The sequence below is a fragment of the Ailuropoda melanoleuca genome, chromosome 12 (assembly GCF_002007445.2).
Source record: "Ailuropoda melanoleuca isolate Jingjing chromosome 12, ASM200744v2, whole genome shotgun sequence".
NCBI lineage: Eukaryota > Metazoa > Chordata > Mammalia > Carnivora > Ursidae > Ailuropoda > Ailuropoda melanoleuca.
The window spans coordinates 17,159,137-17,176,588 of record NC_048229.1 but is presented as its reverse complement, the minus strand read 5'-3'; the positions used below and the strand labels follow the sequence as shown (position 1 = coordinate 17,176,588).

The 17,452-nt window shown below is 52.1% G+C and overlaps 3 protein-coding genes across 6 annotated transcripts in view; 1 reads left to right on the top strand and 2 right to left on the bottom strand.

The window, feature by feature from the left end:
• Window positions 1-5,576, bottom strand: part of UNG (uracil DNA glycosylase) — a 10,542-nt gene extending 4,966 nt beyond the window's left edge. The window contains exons 1-5 of the mRNA XM_034672793.1: window positions 5,311-5,576; window positions 4,569-4,775; window positions 3,939-4,034; window positions 1,601-1,698; window positions 859-947 (exon numbers count right to left, since the gene is read on the bottom strand). Coding sequence (XP_034528684.1) covers window positions 859-947; window positions 1,601-1,698; window positions 3,939-4,034; window positions 4,569-4,775; window positions 5,311-5,541 — 721 coding nt within the window. The 5' untranslated portion in view covers window positions 5,542-5,576. The remainder of the gene's footprint in view (window positions 1-858; window positions 948-1,600; window positions 1,699-3,938; window positions 4,035-4,568; window positions 4,776-5,310) is intronic.
• Window positions 5,510-12,069, top strand: ALKBH2 (alkB homolog 2, alpha-ketoglutarate dependent dioxygenase). Its single transcript, XM_002921229.4, has 4 exons — window positions 5,510-5,648; window positions 7,915-9,397; window positions 10,313-10,511; window positions 11,757-12,069. The coding sequence occupies exons 2-4, from the start codon at window positions 9,121-9,123 to the stop codon at window positions 12,061-12,063; spliced, it is 783 nt and encodes a 260-aa protein (XP_002921275.1). The 5' UTR covers window positions 5,510-5,648; window positions 7,915-9,120; the 3' UTR covers window positions 12,064-12,069.
• A 181-nt stretch (window positions 12,070-12,250) lies between these two features.
• The window catches only part of USP30 (ubiquitin specific peptidase 30), a 28,597-nt gene continuing 23,395 nt past the window's right edge, over window positions 12,251-17,452 (bottom strand). For 2 of the 4 annotated variants that reach the window (XM_034672792.1, XM_002921228.4), the window contains exons 11-13: window positions 17,128-17,347; window positions 15,188-15,308; window positions 12,251-14,576 (exon numbers count right to left, since the gene is read on the bottom strand). In XM_034672792.1, coding sequence (XP_034528683.1) covers window positions 14,312-14,576; window positions 15,188-15,308; window positions 17,128-17,347 — 606 coding nt within the window. In that variant the 3' untranslated portion in view covers window positions 12,251-14,311. Of the gene's footprint in view, window positions 14,577-15,187; window positions 15,309-15,618; window positions 15,725-15,992; window positions 16,210-17,127; window positions 17,348-17,452 lie in introns of those variants that run through there. The other 2 variants (XR_004629165.1, XR_004629166.1) reach the window with 2 other exon arrangements.

Sequence of the window (17,452 nt, the reverse complement as noted above, 5' to 3'; positions counted from 1 at the left end):
TGTTCCCTCTCTCGCTGGCTGTCTCTATCTCTGTCAAATAAATAAATAAAATCTTAAAAAAAAAAAAAAATACATCCCAAGCGGTGCCTGCGTGGCCCAGTTGGTTAAGCGTCCAACTCTTGATTTCGGCTCAGGTCATGATTTCAGAACTGTGAGAGCAAGCCCCCCCGCCCTGTCCCCCCGTCAGGCTCCGTGCTCAGTGGGGAGTCTGCTTGAGATCCTCTCTCTCCCTCTGCCCCTCTCATGTTCTCTCCCTCAGAATAAATAAAATCTTGGGCGCCTGGGTGGCACAGTGGTTGGGCGTCTGCCTTCGGCTCAGGGCGTGGTCCCGGCGTTATGGGATCGAGCCCCACGTCAGGCTCTTCCGCTATGAGCCTGCTTCTTCTTCTCCCACTCCCCCTGCTTGTGTTCCCTCTCTCGCTGGCTGTCTCTATCTCTGCCGAATAAATAAATAAAATCTTTAAAAATAAATAAATAAATAAATAAATAAATAAATAAATAAATAAAATCTTAAAAAGGTACATGTATATCCCACATAACATTAAGTAATGTCACAGTCAGAGGAGCATGCGACTCTTGACCTTGGGGTTGTGAGTTCGAGCCCCATATTGGGCGTAAAGATTAAAGATAAACTTTAAATAACAATGAGAAAAAAATTTTTCTTTTGAATTATGATTAAAACATGAACAAAAAATTGGCTAGAGGTTAAGAAGGTGGAAACATGTTTTTTGATTTCTATGTACGCAGCTGTTTTCTGTGAGTGCTGTAGTTTTTCATGTTCTTTGATAAACATAAACCAGCCAGACATAAGAGTGTGCTGAAATCCATCCAAAACATACCTAGCAGTGCTTGGCTCACCTTGCTTGGCCCAGCCGGATAAATCTCCGTGACCAGGATGAACGAAACCATCGATGTCTGTAGACAGCTCTTTATAAATGTTTTCCAAACTGAAAGCAAACCGGAAGAAAAAGAACAGGGCCTTGAGCACAATTCTGAAAATTCGGTAGCCTCCAACATACGTGTGGATCACAGCCTACACCGCCAGCCCTTGGAGGGGAGAGCGGGATGAACCTTGTGGATCTATGAGGAAGCGCCACCATTCGTTCTGATAGGAAACCTTGCCAGAGATCTTTGCTTTGGTCTAGGCGCAGATTTAAGGAACAGCACGCTTCGGGAGATTCAAGATCATCAGCCTAGGGGTTACCACCTCTCCACTAATGCTTACGGTTTGATATGTTGTCTGTCAGACTCCCCAAAGCCATGGTTTTTAACCGCGGGTGATCTCGCCCCCCACGGGACTTCGGGCAAGGTCTAAAGCCATTCCTCACTGCCATTTCGCGAGCGCTCTCTAGCTGGGAGCAGGGCAGTGTTGCCAGCATCCTAGTGGGTGGGGCCGGGGTGCTGTCCACCACCCTACGGTGAGTGCACAGAACAAAACCTCTCCTGCACAAACACCCAACCCCCGATGTCAACGGTAATAAGACGGAAAAATCCTGCTCCAAAGGCTACTCAAAGTCCCAACAGCTCTACCCAGAACCTGCAAAGTACATATCTGAAAGTAATCACACTTGGACCCAAGCCATCTGTCAAGCAATCGTACCTGGGTGGCGGTGGAACGGGTCTTTGAACACTAAAGCAGAGCCCATGGGCTTGGTTGGGTCCATGATAGGGATCCTGGCCCAGGATGACAACCTTCACCTGTGAATACCAGGTGGCAAGAAATTAAATACTGTCGCACAAGCCGTTTAAACGAACACCTGGCCAAGAGATAACCTGTAAAAAGGACGACGATGATGAGAAAGGCAGCCCCCCACCACGACCCAAACTAAGAACCCCCAGAAGGGAGTGGGTGAGCTGGCACCATTACTTTCCACTGTCTAATTATCCTTCACTCCCTCACCTGCTACACAGCCCCGCTCCTCTGATGCAGGTGTGTGGGTAAAAAAAAGTCCACCCCTTCACTTCTCAGATTGTGAAAACATGCCCTTGGCTCATCCAGAAACAAAGTGGCTGGTTGTCTCCCACTCATCCCTATCCTCTCCTGATTCAAACCTGTAGAGTTACCGATATAACTGGGGTGATGTAATCACCCTACATTTTTGTGTTTCTCACATCATGCATTTCAGGCACCCTTCAATGCCCAGAGCTCGGTCACTGACAGCCAGTTTGCTTTTTTCCTAGTTTTTTTTTCCATCACAAAAAAATGACGCCACAAACGTCCCAGTACATATTATCTTTATATCCTGTTGTTTTTATTTCTATGGAACAGATTCAAAATAGGAGGTGCTGGTCCAAGGGCAAGTGTATTTTAAATTTCCAGACATGTACCAAATTTCTTTTCAATGAGTAGAAGCTATGCAAATTCCCTACTGAGTTACATATGAAGATGCCTCTTCCCCCCATATCTTCTGAGGGATAAAATCAGAAGAGAATGAGGTCAAAGGGCTATGGAGAAGGTGGCAACGTGCAATGAAAAGTAATGAGATCAAGGTCACAGGCGGTGTGAAAATACAGCTAGTCCTTTTGATCTGCTGCCTGCCCACCTCTTCTTCATTCTCCCTCTTCTGCCCACGGTGTTCCTTCTCAGAATCCTCCTGAAGCCAGCATACATTACATCCTTCAGAACCCAAACTTCAGACGTCGGGAACCTTTTGTGGACCTCCCTGTTGGCACCATCGGTGCTCACTCTGAACGTAGCACATTCTCCCTCATGAAACAGCCTATCGAAGCAGGAAAGCTTTTGGGTTCTGGTCCTGGATAAGGGATGACCTTGAAGGAGCCACTCAACCTCCCCGACCTTCCATATGTTTCTCTGCAAGGAGGACTCACTGGGCCATCTCATCCTCTGAACTTTCATGCTCTCTTATTCCTCCCTGTTGACACTGGTCATTGGTATTCAAAACAGCCCACAGCTCAAACAAGGCACAAGCTAGTCCTGAACTTAAAAAGTTCGTAACTTTTTATAACCTTATAAAAAGAGCTATATTCAAAGCTTTTGCTCAAAAGTGAAAAATGGTCAAGTATGCAAGTATTAGGTGCGGCAGCTTTATCCATGGGTCATTCACCTATTTCACTTCCATGGGGTTTAACAGACACAGTATAAGATCACAGGATCCCTAACCCCTGGCTTACAAAATGGGGGAGGGAAATGGATAAGAACAGCGTAAGCAGACATTAAAGGTACTGGATGGGAAAGGCAGATCAGAAAGGTAGGGGGCAACAGGTTTCAAGGGAGGTGCCACAGATGGATCTGGTTGGCTTTTCAATAGACAGAACACAGTCACACTGTCCAACTCGGAAGTAGGAGAGTTGGGGGTGGAGGGAAGTCTGAAAAGTCGAACACTGCTATTTTCGTGTTCAGCTTCCCTGTTCATACAGTGAGTGTAAAGCCACGAACAAGCTTCTGGCCAGGAGACTGAAGTGACCAGACCAACCAGCAGCCATTATACAGAATGAACCAGAGCAAAGGAATGTTAACAGGATAGTAAAACTGTTTGGGCCAGAAGTCAAGAGCTTGAAAGCATCGATTATAAAAGACAGTGTGGTCACACACCAAGAATATGGAGCTGCAAGTCAAGATGGGGGGTGGACTAACCAGTTGCAAAAGACCTCAATGCTTCATGCCTGTTTCCTCAACAGCACCACACTGAGACCTAACGTTGGCATGGTGTTGGTTTCAGGGTTAAATAAAATACAAAAAACTAGAGCAAACAGACACAGGTCTATGTACAGACTTCTTTTTTGCTGCACTGACAGCACATGGTCTAAGTCAGAAAGCTAACAGGCTAAAACATAGCCAGCCAAATCTCACAATGTCAGTATGTTATTTATTACTCCATCATGGACAGGCAATGGCCTGCAGGGTGGGTGATTAACAAAGACATACTATTTGACTTCCACACCCGTTTCACTAAAACTCACCAACAGCCTGTACTTACTTGTCTTATGTCACACATTTGGGTCCACGTGAAGACTTGGTGCGGGGGTGGATAAACAGTGTGATGTTTTCTTTCTTCCGCGACAAATCCCATTAGCTGCGGTAAAGACAAATCAGATTCTCACCGCCAAGTGTAAGAGTTCAATAAGGAAACTTCGAATGTAAACTAGCCGACGCATTATCTAGCTCTCTGCCAAGTCTTACATCCAAATTCTTTTGAGAAACAAAAGCTAGACTTGCATGTCCCCAAAGATGTCCCTCCACTTCGGTGCCCTCCCCCTTCATTTGGGCCGAGTCTACGTAGACTGGCCTCGCTGCTTTGCCTTCCTGTTGGTGACAGTCCCTCCCTCTTTTGGCAAAGGCTGGACCAGGTTTCACGCAGTCTGGTTTGTGGTTTTTACCGTGCCGCCCGCCCTTTCCTGGAGAGCAGACCCGCTGAATGGTTTACAAGAAACCATGCCATCTTACAGTCTTTTATGAACTGCAATAAGGCATACGAACGCAAAACCCCGTGGCTGTTATTTTACGCTCTTACCCGGAAAAGGACCTTAAAAGAGGGAACACAGGAGCCTACAAACGTAGACGCTGCAAGCTATCCTAGCAAGACCGAGGGCCCGCAGCTTCGGTTTACCTTGATGAAATACGGCTTCCCGAACTCTGCGCTGAGCGGCTTCTTCCAACTCTCACCGAAACCCACCGGCACGTTGCGCGCGGCGAGTCTGAGCAGGGCGGCGGCCTTGTTCCTCTGGATGCGGACCAGCTGCTCGGGACTCAGCGGCGAGGAGGGCGGCGTGCCGGGGTCCTCCTGCACGGCCCGGGCCTTCTTGGGAGGACTGGCCTGCAAGTGGTCCCCGCACAGGCGGGTCACCGTCTGCAGCGGGCCGCGCCCAGGCGCCCACAGCTGCCGCCCCCAACCCCACGGCCCATGGCGGAGCACGCCCATTCGCGGGACTGCAGCCCCCACGGGGCAAGTGGTAGCAAAACCGGACTCTGGGGGTCCGGTCCGGGAAGGTAGGCCGCTGCCCCAGTCTTGAGTTTGGTACCAAGAGGCTGCGGGAAGAGGGGCGGTGGGGAACGCCCGCGATGTCTCCCGCGGGGTTGGCGGGAAGGGAGGCCCTGACCCCGACGCCCCGCCCCCCCGCGTCCCCACGTGGTCGTTTCGCGGCAAAAACCTCGGGGAGGGGGTGAGTTCTGCCTCTCTCCCCTCTGATTGGACGGCGGGCCGAGCAGGGCGGCCCCTCGCACTCTGATTGGCGCCGCGGGCCCCGAGATCCATCTCCATTGGCTGGCCCCTCAGAATGGCCGCCGACAGAGAACTGCGCGGGCTGTTTTGAACACGTGCAGTCGGCTTTGAACATAGGGACCCAGCTTACCAAGTCGCTGGCGCGTCCCTGCAACCCTTCGGCCGAGCGGGGCCCGTCGCCTTCCTCCCCGTCCCTTGTCCCTGGTGCCCGGTCCCCGCCGCTCCTCACAGCCGCATTCCCGCTCTCCTCAGCTACCGCCGCCACGCCGGTCCCCGGGTGGGCCGGCTCGGGACTGCGGGCACGTCGCTTCCCGGCGGGGCACGGGGAGAAGAAGGAGTAGAGGGTCTTCTGGCCGATCATCCCGGAGCCGAGGAGAGCGGACGCGCGCCGCCCGGAGAACCCGTGGTATGCGCCAGCTGCGGCTGTCCGAAATTGGCGCCAAACGGCCCGCGCATGCTCCGACCCAGGTGGGTGGGTGCGCGGGGGGCTGTCGGCGGTCAAGTGCGCATGTGCCGGAGGGGCGGGGGCGCGACGCCCATGGGACGGGGTGGGGCTTGGAAGCCTCAGGGGGTAGGCAGGGTCCTGAGTGTTTTGGCTCGGGTGTTTACTCTTTAATTCATTGTACTCAGCCATCACACCCCTGCCTTGGGACGCGTCCCTCCACCTACACGGTGGGGGGGGGGGGAAAGGAGATCAGATTACCTCCCCCGAAGGGTTGTGGTGGGAGTGAAATTAGCATTGAAACAATCACTTGTTTTGCTCTCAGCCAGTTTTCACAACCTATTTTACTGACAGTAACCTAGCGCGAAGTGCGGTCCTCCGTTTTGCCTAACCTTTAAGGTCTGGGGGAGACTTTAACCGAGGTCTTGAAGATTAAACTCCAAACTCTGCATCGTCTACAAGGCACCACCGCACGCCCGGTACACCTGCGATCCTTCTTGTTCCCGCGTTCCCTCCCCACATCCAAACCGACCCCCGGTCCTCTCGGTTCTATCTGCAAAATAAATCAGGCAACTGCTGTTCTTCATCACCTGGTTACAATCCCCCGCTGCTCTCCTCTTTCTTACCAGAGTGATCTTTTTGAAATGCAAATTGCATCGTGGTAATTCCCAGGTAAAAATCCTCCCTACAGTTTCCAAATTTTAGAATAAACCCCAGCTTCTTACCCTGCTGGCAGAGCTGTTTCCCTCTAACCGAAGCCCTACTACTGTGAGGTGACTCAATCTGGCTCTCAGCACTGGACATCGCCAGCTTGACACCCTTGTGTGGCCTGTGCTCTCTTGCACGCGCTGTCCCCCTACCTGGTAAGCTTTGGGTCTCAACTCAGGTCCTTCCTCTGAAAGGCCTTCTCCTGCCCCCACGTTCTAGCTGGTCACTCGATAGCTTCTGTACTCTCCAAAATTATGTTAATGTATTCTTTCCTTGTTTATTTATCTCCATCTCCAAAATTTAACCCTGCTGAGGGCAGGTGATGCGGGAAACAAAGGCAGAAGGAAACACAGATAAAATTAAATGTCTTTATGACCTGCAGCCCACTGACAAATACTCCAGGCAGACAGAGTGTAATATTCCTCCCAGAAGCTCCTATCTTAATGTTAATGCCTTGCTAGAGGGAGAAGCAACCTTAATTTGACAATGGCAAGGCCTCGGGAATCCCGTGAGTCTTCTTTAGCATATGAAAATCCTTTTGCGACTTCCCTTATCTTGACTTCTCCCAACCCCAAAGTTTACGATCTGTTGCTCCTCACGATCCCCAGTCAGCAGAGAGCAGAAGGCAGCGGCTGCTGTTTGTCCCCACGGGTCCTGTCCCCTCGCGTTAATAACACCACCATTTTGCACCGAAGACATCTCAAGATTTCTTTCTTGGCCATCAGCTCCGGACCCCACCTAACCTCCCCTATATTCCAAAAACTACATCCCAGCGATTTAGGATGGTCGTGTTCCAGCGCCTAGGGCAAGGATCCTGATACCTGAGGGGAGAAGCTCATTAACTCTAAATCGTGTACCCTTACAGCCACTTTGAAATACATCTCAGTTTGGGTACAAAGTGAAACGTAACACTTAACCGTGTGTCCCTGTAACCCCACTCCTACGTGTTCACCCAAGTGCAATGAAAATCTGCATTCACAGAAAAGCTTATGCCGGAGTGGCTATAGTGACTTCATCTGTAATTGCCCCAAGCTGGAAATGACTCAAAGGTCCCTCAACAGGGGTGGGGTGAGTGGGTAAACAAACTGGGGGGGCATCCATACAGCAGAATGCTGCTGAGCTATAAAAGAAACAACCCATACAAACAAAGGTACATCTTAAAAGCATTGAGCTGAACGAAAGGCCAGACACCAAAGGCTATCTATTGTATGATTTCATTTGTAAGAAATTCTGGAAAGGGGATGCCTGCCTTGGGCTGGGGTTGTGATCCTGAGGTCCTGGAATCCAGCCCGGTGGAGGGCTCCCTGTCAGCGGGAAGCCTGCTCCTCCCTCTCCCTCTGCCTGCTGCTCCCCCTGCTTGTGCTCTCACTCTCTAACAAATAACATCTTTTTAAAAAATTCTGGAAAAGACAGAACTATAGCGACTGGGAACTACTCAGTGGTTGCTGGGGGCTCGGGGGCAGCATCGGGCGAAGGCGAGTTTCTAACTAAGAGGCTTGGGGGACTTTATGGGGTGACAGAACCGTCTGGATCTTGATTTGTGGTGGTTGTCACACAACTGTGTACTTCTGTCAAAATCCGCAGATCTGTGCACTAAGAAGATTCAAAATAAAGGCTCCGAATCCCACGGAGCTTTCATTGCACTGGGGGAGACAGTCAACAAAAATGAGGTGCAATAATGGAAACTGACATTTATTTGGAACACAGAAGCACTCCTCGCCCGTCCTGTCATCTAATCCTCACAGCGCTCCCACGGCGAAGGTTGTAGAGCCCCACTGTGCAGGTGAAGCTATTCAAGCCCGGGGGCGGGGGATGGGTGGGTAAGCGACATGCAAGACCCACACAGCCCGAGTGGTGGAGACGAATACAGAAGCCATGGGGTCGTGCTCCCACCGGGTGGCCCACCTCCCTGTCCGGACGCCCAGGGAGAGGTGACACCGAACAACAGCTCCCAGACCACAGAGGATCCTCGGCCACTAAGGAACGAGCAACTAGGCGGAAAACCCGCAGTGCCTGCAGTGCGCCCAGGAGACCAAAAGGTGGCGCTAGGGAGCCGCTCGCCACACTTTCGCCGAGGTGCCTACATTTCCCGGCGGGCGCCGGAATCCACCCGGAAGTGACGCTACGACCGCGGCGTTGTTTCTTTCCCGCCAGCCCCGCCCCCGGTGTTTGCAGGGCTCGGGGCTGCGCGGCTGGTGTATGGGGAGTCGGAGAGAGCCCGCGCCCTTCCTCTCACCTCCAACGCTCGCTCGTTGTCACAGTTCTTATTTTCTGTCAGAGTTCGGCGTGCGTGTGAACCCGTGTAACTGTTTTGAGTTCAGATTCTGAATCCTAGCCATTCGAGGATCACTATACTTACCTAAGGGGATACTGGCGTGGGAGGGCGGGTCAGTAGCGGGTGGGGGGCGGGGGGAAGGAGACCGGGAATCTGCTTCTCTGGGTGACTTTCGACAAACCCCTTCCCTTGTCCGGGCGTGCCAGGGTGGGCTGTCTTGAGAAGGTCATGTGCTTTGGGGTGGAATGCAGGCATTTGGGGTGTTGCAAGCCATCCAGCCGATTGTGAGGCATAGCCAGGTGTGGGGGACCCAGGACGTCCTGAGGGACCGTTCCAGCTTCAACATCCACTACTTCCTTTCTAGCACATGGTGTTAAAAGTGGGAACTTGAATATACTGGGGAGAAGTTCTGTGGGACCGCTCGGCCACCAAGCTAATTTTTGCATCGAGGTCAGAGCCTGGGCAATCTCTCTGCCTTGCTTCCGGCTCCCAGGTCTTCACTTTGTGGAGACAGAATGGACAGGTTCCTGGTGAAGGGGGCTTTAGGGGGCCTTTTGGGAAAGAGGGAGCAGGAGGCGAGCGGAGAAGGTGCAGCAGGGCTGAGAGGAGACAAGGAGAGCAGCAGGAAAAGGCCCAGGACGGACACCCAGGGGAATGCAGGCCACCTGGCCGGCCCCAGCTGGCGGCACATCCGAGCGGAGGGCCTGAGCTGTGATTACACAGTCCTGTTTGGCAAAGCGGAAGCAGACAAGATTCTCCAGGAGCTGGAGCAGGAAGTGGAGTATTTTACAGGTAAGGAGAGGACTGCGGGGTGAGTTGAAGACTTGTTTGATAAAAACTAGTGCTCTGCGTTTGGAGAGATCTGAACTCGGGAGCCGTTAATTACTGGTGAATTCATTACCTGATTCAACACATACTCTCTGGGCATCTCTGGGCCAAGCACCCTGTTGGGCACTTGGGATACAAACTGGAGAAAAGTTTCCCTGCCCACCAGGAGCTGACAAGACTTGAGAGTGATTTTCCACCTGGCTGCTGATGAGAATCAGCTGGGAAAGTTAAAAAACAAAAAGGATTCTGGGTTCTGCCCGAGACCAGCTGAATCGGAGTAGCTGGGTGGGGTTGTGCAGCCCAGTCATCAGTGTTTTCAGAAAGCCCCCAGGTGACTCTAAGTCTAGTAGGAGATACAGCAAATAACCAGGTAATTCCCCCACAGGGGAGTCCCCAGCATAACCCCGCGGCGGGGGCGGGGGAAACCTAACAGTCTAGAACTCCTGCAAGGTGGCAGAGCCCGCGGGGGCAGAGAAAAGCCCACGGGAGACCTCAGCCTACAGCCTTAGCTGCATTAGCTTCCTCTCTTTTGGGGCCCCACTCCCTTAGTCCCCACGGTTAGCAGGATCACCCTAGCGTGTAGCCTGACTTCAGCTTGCTTGCATTTCGGCCTCTTACTATGCTTCTCCTGGAGTTCAGGCAATTAAGGCATGGCGTTTAAAAAAAAAAATTTTGGACAAGAGCATGTTTCTCTACGTCTAGGACAAGAATCACTGTTCTTACATGAACATTTCGGGCAAGCCACAGTGATTTTTTCCGTGGTCAGGAAGTGAAATGTTACTCCTGTTTCAGTTCCCTTCCGATCCTGAATACTCAGGGAGCAAGCATGTGGGCTGCTCGCCGCCTGCTCTTCTGAGCTGCCGTGTTTTGTCTCCACAGGTGCGCTGGCCAGGGTCCAGGTGTTTGGGAGGTGGCACAGTGTGCCCAGGAAGCAAGCGACCTATGGCAACGAGGGGCTGACCTACACATTCTCGGGCCTCACTCTGTCTCCAAAGCCCTGGATCCCAGTTCTGGAGCATGTCCGGGATCGTGTCTCTGTGGTGACGGGAGAGACCTTCAACTTTGTGCTTGTCAACAGGTGATACTCTGTTTTTTACTTTTCTTTTTTAGGCTACTGGACTGAATTGTATAAACCTGCTGCTTCTTCCGAAAGCAGGAGTTTAGGATTTCATCATTTTTTTTTTAATTTAAATTCAAGTAGCCAACATATAGGACATCCTTAGTTTCAGATGTAGAGTTCAGTAATCACCCAGTACTCATCACATCACGTGCCCTCCTTAATGCCCGTCACCCGGTTACCCATCCCCCCCCCCACCTCCCCTCCAGCAGCCCTCAGTTTGTTCCCTGGAGTTAAGATCCGTATTTTATTCACTTGTACAACGAATCCTTTAGTGCAGCAGGGATGTGGCCGGGACAGCATCAGCCGTTAGTCCTCACAGAGCCCAGGCTGCCTCGGGAAGTGAGAGGTGATTCTCTCGTGAACAAACCATTGCACAAGATCATTTCAGACATTGATAAGTGTCTTAAAAGTAAACAGGCTGATTTGGCTAAGGATGGCTAGGAGGAAGGGGTCTGGGTTGAGGGCAGGGTTTCTCACCAGCAATTCTCTGATGTTTTGGGCCAGATAGTTCTGTCGTCGGGGCTGCCCTGTGCTTTGTAGGATGTGAGCAGCCTCTGTGGCTTCCACCCCCTGGATGCCAAGACCATCCCCTTCCCAGTCACAGCCATCAGAATGTCTCCAGACACTGCTGAGTGTCCCTTGGGGGACAGAATCGCCCTGAGGTTAGGGGGAGGTGGTTAGCAGAGGGCTCCCCGAGGTGTCGACGTTGGAGCTGGAGATTACGTGGAGGGAGGGAACAAGCCACACGGACATCCGGAGGAAGAGCAGAGGGGGCTTGAGTGTGTACGGAGCAGAAATCCCACTGATACTGCTGGAGCAGCCGTGAGGGGAGGGAGAGGGGGCTACCACGAGCTCAGAGACGGGCAGGGGTCAAACTGGCAAGATGTCGGGGTTTTTTATTCTAAGTGTGGGGAGAAACCATTTAAAGGTTTACACATATGAACCGGGAAAACCCCAAGATGAGTTTTTGGCTGCTTTTGGTGAGTTCCATTTTAAAGCATACGATCAAACGGGACAAGATTGAGTGGAAATGTTTCAGGCTTGGCTCATCTGCAGACCCAGATGAGGCCCTCCGGCCCTTGCAGACCCACAGCAGGGGCTGCTCGTGGCACCTATCACGCTGTAGGAAAGTGAGGACTCTGCCCTGTTGGCACGGCCCAGGAGAGGGCTGTTTTGTAAACTGGGCTTGTGTTCTCACTGCAGGTATAAAGATGGCTGTGACCACATCGGAGAGCACCGAGATGATGAACGAGAACTGGCTCCCGGAAGCCCCATAGCCTCCGTCTCCTTCGGGGCCTGCAGAGACTTCTTCTTCCGGCATAAGGATTCTCGGGGGAAGAAGCCCACCCGGAAGGTGGAGGTGGTCAGGCTTCAGCTGGCCCACGGAAGTTTGCTTATGATGAACCACCCGACCAACACTCACTGGTACCACAGTCTTCCCGTACGAAAGAAGATTCTGGCTCCACGGGTCAATCTGACATTTCGCAAAATTCTGCCCAATAAAAAGTAAAAACTTGGTCGGTGGTTTGTACTTTTCTCCCCCCTCTCTGCTCCAGGAGGGAGCTGGCGTCTCTTTTCCCAACAGGGAACATAGGAAAGGCTTTGTCCAAGCCCGGGGCCTGTTACATAACAATGCAGAATTCCGAAAGAGGATGATTATATCAAATTGGTCAATTATGAAAGAATACCAGTGGATATTTTTTTCCTAACAAAAATTCTTTTATTACTATAATACACAGCAGATACAAAAGGTACCTTTAGCAAATACATGAATCAGCAGTTATTATGGCATAAACTACTAGTTTAACTTAGGTTTTTTTGCCAAGAGAAGCTGCTTTGTGAATAACTTAAAGCTAGAAATAAGATGATGTGGCTGCTACTTAACGCCTAATAATTTACAAAATGAGGAAGTCAGCTTTAAGTCCGGTTCAGAGACCTTGCACAGATACCATTCACATTTACAGCCTTGGCTCAACCCTGGCCTCTGACCCACCATCTGCTTACAGCTCAACGTTCCGTGCCCGGCGTCTCTTTAGTGGCAGATTTCAAAGAGGAAGCGGTGGCCAAAGAGCAGTTACTGAAAGTTACAGCCTCACAAAGCGGCGTAAGGTTACGCACTGGGCCTTTGTTCCACCAGATCCCGGCAGAACAGCTGTACTCGTTTCAACATCAAAGCCAGAACCTTTCACAGTACGTGTTCAATCGGTCGTGAGTTTGGAGTCCTCGGGGCACGTGCCGGGCCCGGCGGGGATGGCGGTCACCTGGGCCCCCGGCGCTCTTAGCGGACACCCAGGCCTGGTCTAGAAGTGGCTACCAGCCCGCCCCCACCAGAGGAAGCCCAGTTCTCAGCCTCACCTCAAGGGACCTTTTAGAAAGCTCTGATTCCAAATCTTAACTCTGAAGAGTCTGTTTGAATTTGATATCTTTTTTTTTTTTTTTAAATAAAAAACCTAGCTAAAACATAGATACTACTGTGTCCGCAAACTTCCTGTGGCCCTGGCCTCTACTCATGAGACTTCTCCAAAGAGGGAAAAGAACGCTCAATATAGTTTTTGTATTGGGCTGCGGGGAGCCAACAAATTTAGAATGTGGACCTGTAACAAAGTGACAATAGTAGATGATCAGCTGTAAGGATACAGTTTTCACAAACTGAAAACTTTCTTCTTTTTTGTGGAACGGGCTGGGGTTTTGATGCTCGCTGAGACAAAGGAGGAAGTTTGTTCCTGTGACAAACGAGGAAGCCCGACTGCGGCCCTGTGGTCAGTGCCCTTCTGACCCCAGCTCCCGAATCCAGGCAAGGACTGACCTCTCCCACAGCCCCCAGCTGCACCTGTAACCTCGGGGAGCGCTGTAGGGGCAAGAGAATTCGGAATAGAGCTGTCCACCAGAGGGCGGGGGGGGGGTTCGTGTACGAACGGGCTTTGTGCAGAGCGGAGGCGGCGCAGGGTCAGCGCGTGCTGCTCCGCGCCCGCTGTTCAGTCTGACGAGCGCCACGCTCACGCCTCCAGCCCAGGGTGCCGACAGGAAGAGCGAGCGGGAAGCAGTTCACTTACCACCGACAGAGCGGTGCAAGAATGTCCCCCGGAGGGGGGGGCAGATTTGGCAGGTGCGCTTTGATGACATATAAAGAATCCAAAGATTAGAAAAGACCCACAAAAAGAGAAGGCGGGTGTTCTTCAGGCGTCTTTCAGCCGTCCTGTTGCTCTCCACGGAGAAACTTGGAAGCTCGGAGCCGAGCTTTTCAAAAGTTGTTCAGAGGGGTCTTAGCAATATGTATTTTCCAGAATGGACGTGCTACAAAAGCAATCAGAAGTGAAAGGCACTTTTCTTCTAAATTGTTGCCTTTAATAATTTCACCAATTTTTATGGGCCTTATTAAAAATAAAAGATCTATGCTGGAACCGACTGGAGGGTTAGACAGTTACCTCCCCTCTGAGAACACCTGACATAGCCAGATATAAAGAAAGGTGGCTTCTGGAATCGAGTTTCTTTTAATTACCTTTATCAGGTGAGTAAGAAGACGTTCTAGACAGAATGAATGCTGTCGGAGCACAGCGAGGACACCATCCAGCGCACACTAGCAGAGCTGTTCAGGGAGTCGGATTTGGTCTGAATGGGGGCCAGCGGCTCCTGCACGGAGCCTGCTGAGAACACGCCAGAAGGCTGGGGACTCTAGCGGGGCTGCTTGCGCACGCACACACAGTCAGATCGTGCCCGGTTCCAGCGTGGACAGTGCCATCGGCTCTGGGGCAGGGCAGTCATTCTTCGGACCTGTACTCCCGGCCCTGGTGCTGCATCTTGGAAAGAACCCGCTCATAAAACAGCAGGTAGGCGCTGGAGGACAGGACCTCCTGCAGGCTGGCCTTGCGGACCGTGTCGTCGGAGATCCACAGCCACTGGTTGCTGGTTGAAAGAGGGTTCTTGGCCGACGGTGGGGACCGTCGGTACGTCACGAAGTGCCCCGAGTGCATGTCTCCGTGGTGGACCACAACTGCCATCAGCCGGAAGAGGTACGTGGAGGAGCTGAATGGAAGGAACACACGCAAGCCGTTTACAGACACAAAAAAGAAGGGTCGTGGGCAAGAATAAAACGTGAAAGAATCCTAGCTGTTCGGTGACAGGGGCATGATACAAGGGTACCTCCGTACCCGTGAACACTACATGACCATTAAGATGCAGACTGATGCATTCCCACGTGTATACACAGAGCACACATATTGAAATTTTATGTACTTTTAGAATTTTTTTTTTTAAGATTTTTTAATTTCTTTATTCGACAGAGATAGAGACAGCCAGCGAGAGAGGGAACACAAGCAGGGGGAGTGGGAGAGGAAGAAGCAGGCTCATAGAGGAAGAGCCTGATGTGGGGCTCGATCCCACAACGCCGGGATCACGCCCTGAGCCGAAGGCAGGCGCCCACCCGCTGTGCCACCCAGGCGCCCCTAGAATTCTTATTTTTAAAATGCTTTCCATCTGGGACAAAAATAAACAGCAATGTGTAATAGTGAAATTACACCTTAAGATGAAAGAACAAATGTCTGCGTTGTCATCGTTTCTGTGCAAAGCTAATTCTGGAAACCAAGAGAACCAGCAGCTACGAGAAATGAAGACTGTGCTTCTCCGGAGCAGCTCACCTGTAGTCAGGAACCACCGGGAGCGGGAAGGGCAGCGGGGCCGGCAGCGGGGGCAATAAAGATGGGGAGCAGGCGCCATTCATAAAAATTTGTGTTTTCGGGCCCCCGGGCTGGTTCAGAACTGCAAGAGAGAAAGGCCCAGGGCGATTACAGGAGCCGTAGCTGTGGGAGAACACCCCACGGCCTCAATTACCTTGAGTTTAGATCCCCAACAATGCTGCAAAGGAACAAGTAGTTCATTTTGTTTTAGGTTGATTCCTACCATTTTGTCCTTTTTATTTTTTTAAGACTTTACTTATTTGAGAGAGAGAGCAAGTGCAGGGGGAGGTGGAGAAGCGGAATCCCCACTGAGCAGGGAGCCCGATGCAGGACTCGATCCCAAGACCCTGAGATCCCAGACACTTAACCGCCTGAGCCCCAGGTGCCCCTACCTTTTTCTCCTTGACTTTCTTAATCCCAAGTAGGAAAAGGGTGTCTAGCTCCTGGTCTGCTGCTCACCTTGACAGCCTTGTGAATCTTGAAGCCGCGTCCCTGTTGCTGAAGAGGCGCCGGAGTGAGGCTATAGCTAATTTACTGGCATTTCAACCAAAACCAAGGTTTCTCGACCTTGACACCACGGACATGCGGACTGGGTAACTCTCGGATGTGGGGGCTGTCCTGGCATCGCAGGGTGTTTCACAGCATCCCTGGCCTCTACCCACCAGATGCCGGGAACACCCGTCTCCCAGCTGTGACAACCAAACATGCCACCAGCCACTGGCCCATGTTTCCTGGGGGACAAAACTCCCTGGTGAGAACCACTGACCTCAACAGTCTCTATTCTTTAATCGCCAGCTTCTGAAGAAAACCAACAGGTAACTGTGTTGATAAATGGTGAGCGGTGTCGATAAAATAATGGAGCTACTGATCTCTCTTTTCCTTTCAAGTGTCCTACGCGAGGGCCTGGAAGTACCCAGCAGGCCCCTGTTGGCCGTACGGTAGCCATGGCCAGCATGCCGCGACCACAAGCAGACCTGTAGCCCCTGTCGGGAGAGGAGGGACCCAGGGTGAGGTGGTTCTGGATCTAAACCAGTGGCCAAACACTGAGCCCTCTTCCCACTGCCGCTGCTCTGACGTCCATCTACCAATCGGCTGAAAAAAGGCAAAACACAGTCTCCCTGCGAAAGGCGTCCTGCCAGGCCACACAACTGTGAGACGAGAAAGAGCATCCGGGGTGCGGGGAAGCCAGGCCCCCGGCTTGACTGGGCGCAGGTGCGGGTGGGGAGTTTGGCTCGGAGCCCTTAGAGTCGGTGGGTTTTCCTCGTCTGAGTAATTCTAAAGAACTCAAGGTGTCAGACAAGTTATCTTTTAAAAACTGCCCAACGCTGCCTTCTGGAGCCTGTTCTTCCAGCGGATTGATGTTTGCCCTGCGACCAGTCATTTCACCTCCTGGGGCCTCGATTTTCCTCTCCTCAAGACCGAGGGTCGTAAGAGCTACTTGCTCCCTGGGGCCCCAGCTCGGCGATTAGTCTCAAGTGAGGACAGCAGTGGAACTAGCTCAATAAGGAACTCAGTAATGAAGAAGTGATCTTTAGCCCGAACTTGTCCTCCCCACATCGGTATAAACGACATGACCCTCCTGGGCGGGCTGGGGGAAGAGATTCACTGGAATGCTAGGAGCTAATTATCATTCAGTCAAATGATCAGAAAGCAATCATAAGCTTGTCTTCCCATATTTTTTCAACTGTGATGCCGTTTTCAAAACCATATACCTCATTACTATATAAGTCCAACCTCTTTTAAGGAATCTTCCCTCCCATACCCCCAATCCTGCTGTTCTCGAGAACTGAAGCGACCGCTGGCCTAGCTCCCCTCGTGGCATAAGTGCCCCAGAAGGCGGCGACGCCGAATTCCTTTCCCCTGTGCCGCGGGTCCCGCGCGTTCGCTCCGCAGACACACACCTGAACTGGGGGCGGCCGGCCCATCCTGCAGGTCGTCGGGGGGCCCCCCAGCCTCGCCGGGCTTGGGGCTGTGCTGGCCGGGTTTGTGGCCGAGGAGGTGATACTTGTAGATGTCCATCATCAGGAACTCGTTGAACTGCACGTGCTCGTGGCGCTTCAGGGGTGCGCCGTGGCTGGACCAGCTCAGTCGCTGGAGGTGGATGCAGAGACACTGCGGGAGCTGCGGGCGGGACAGACACGGACGCTGAGTGTCGGGGCCGGGACACGGGAACACAGCGGCCCCGAGGCAAAGCCCACAAGGTGCGGGGGGTGGGGGTGGGGGTGG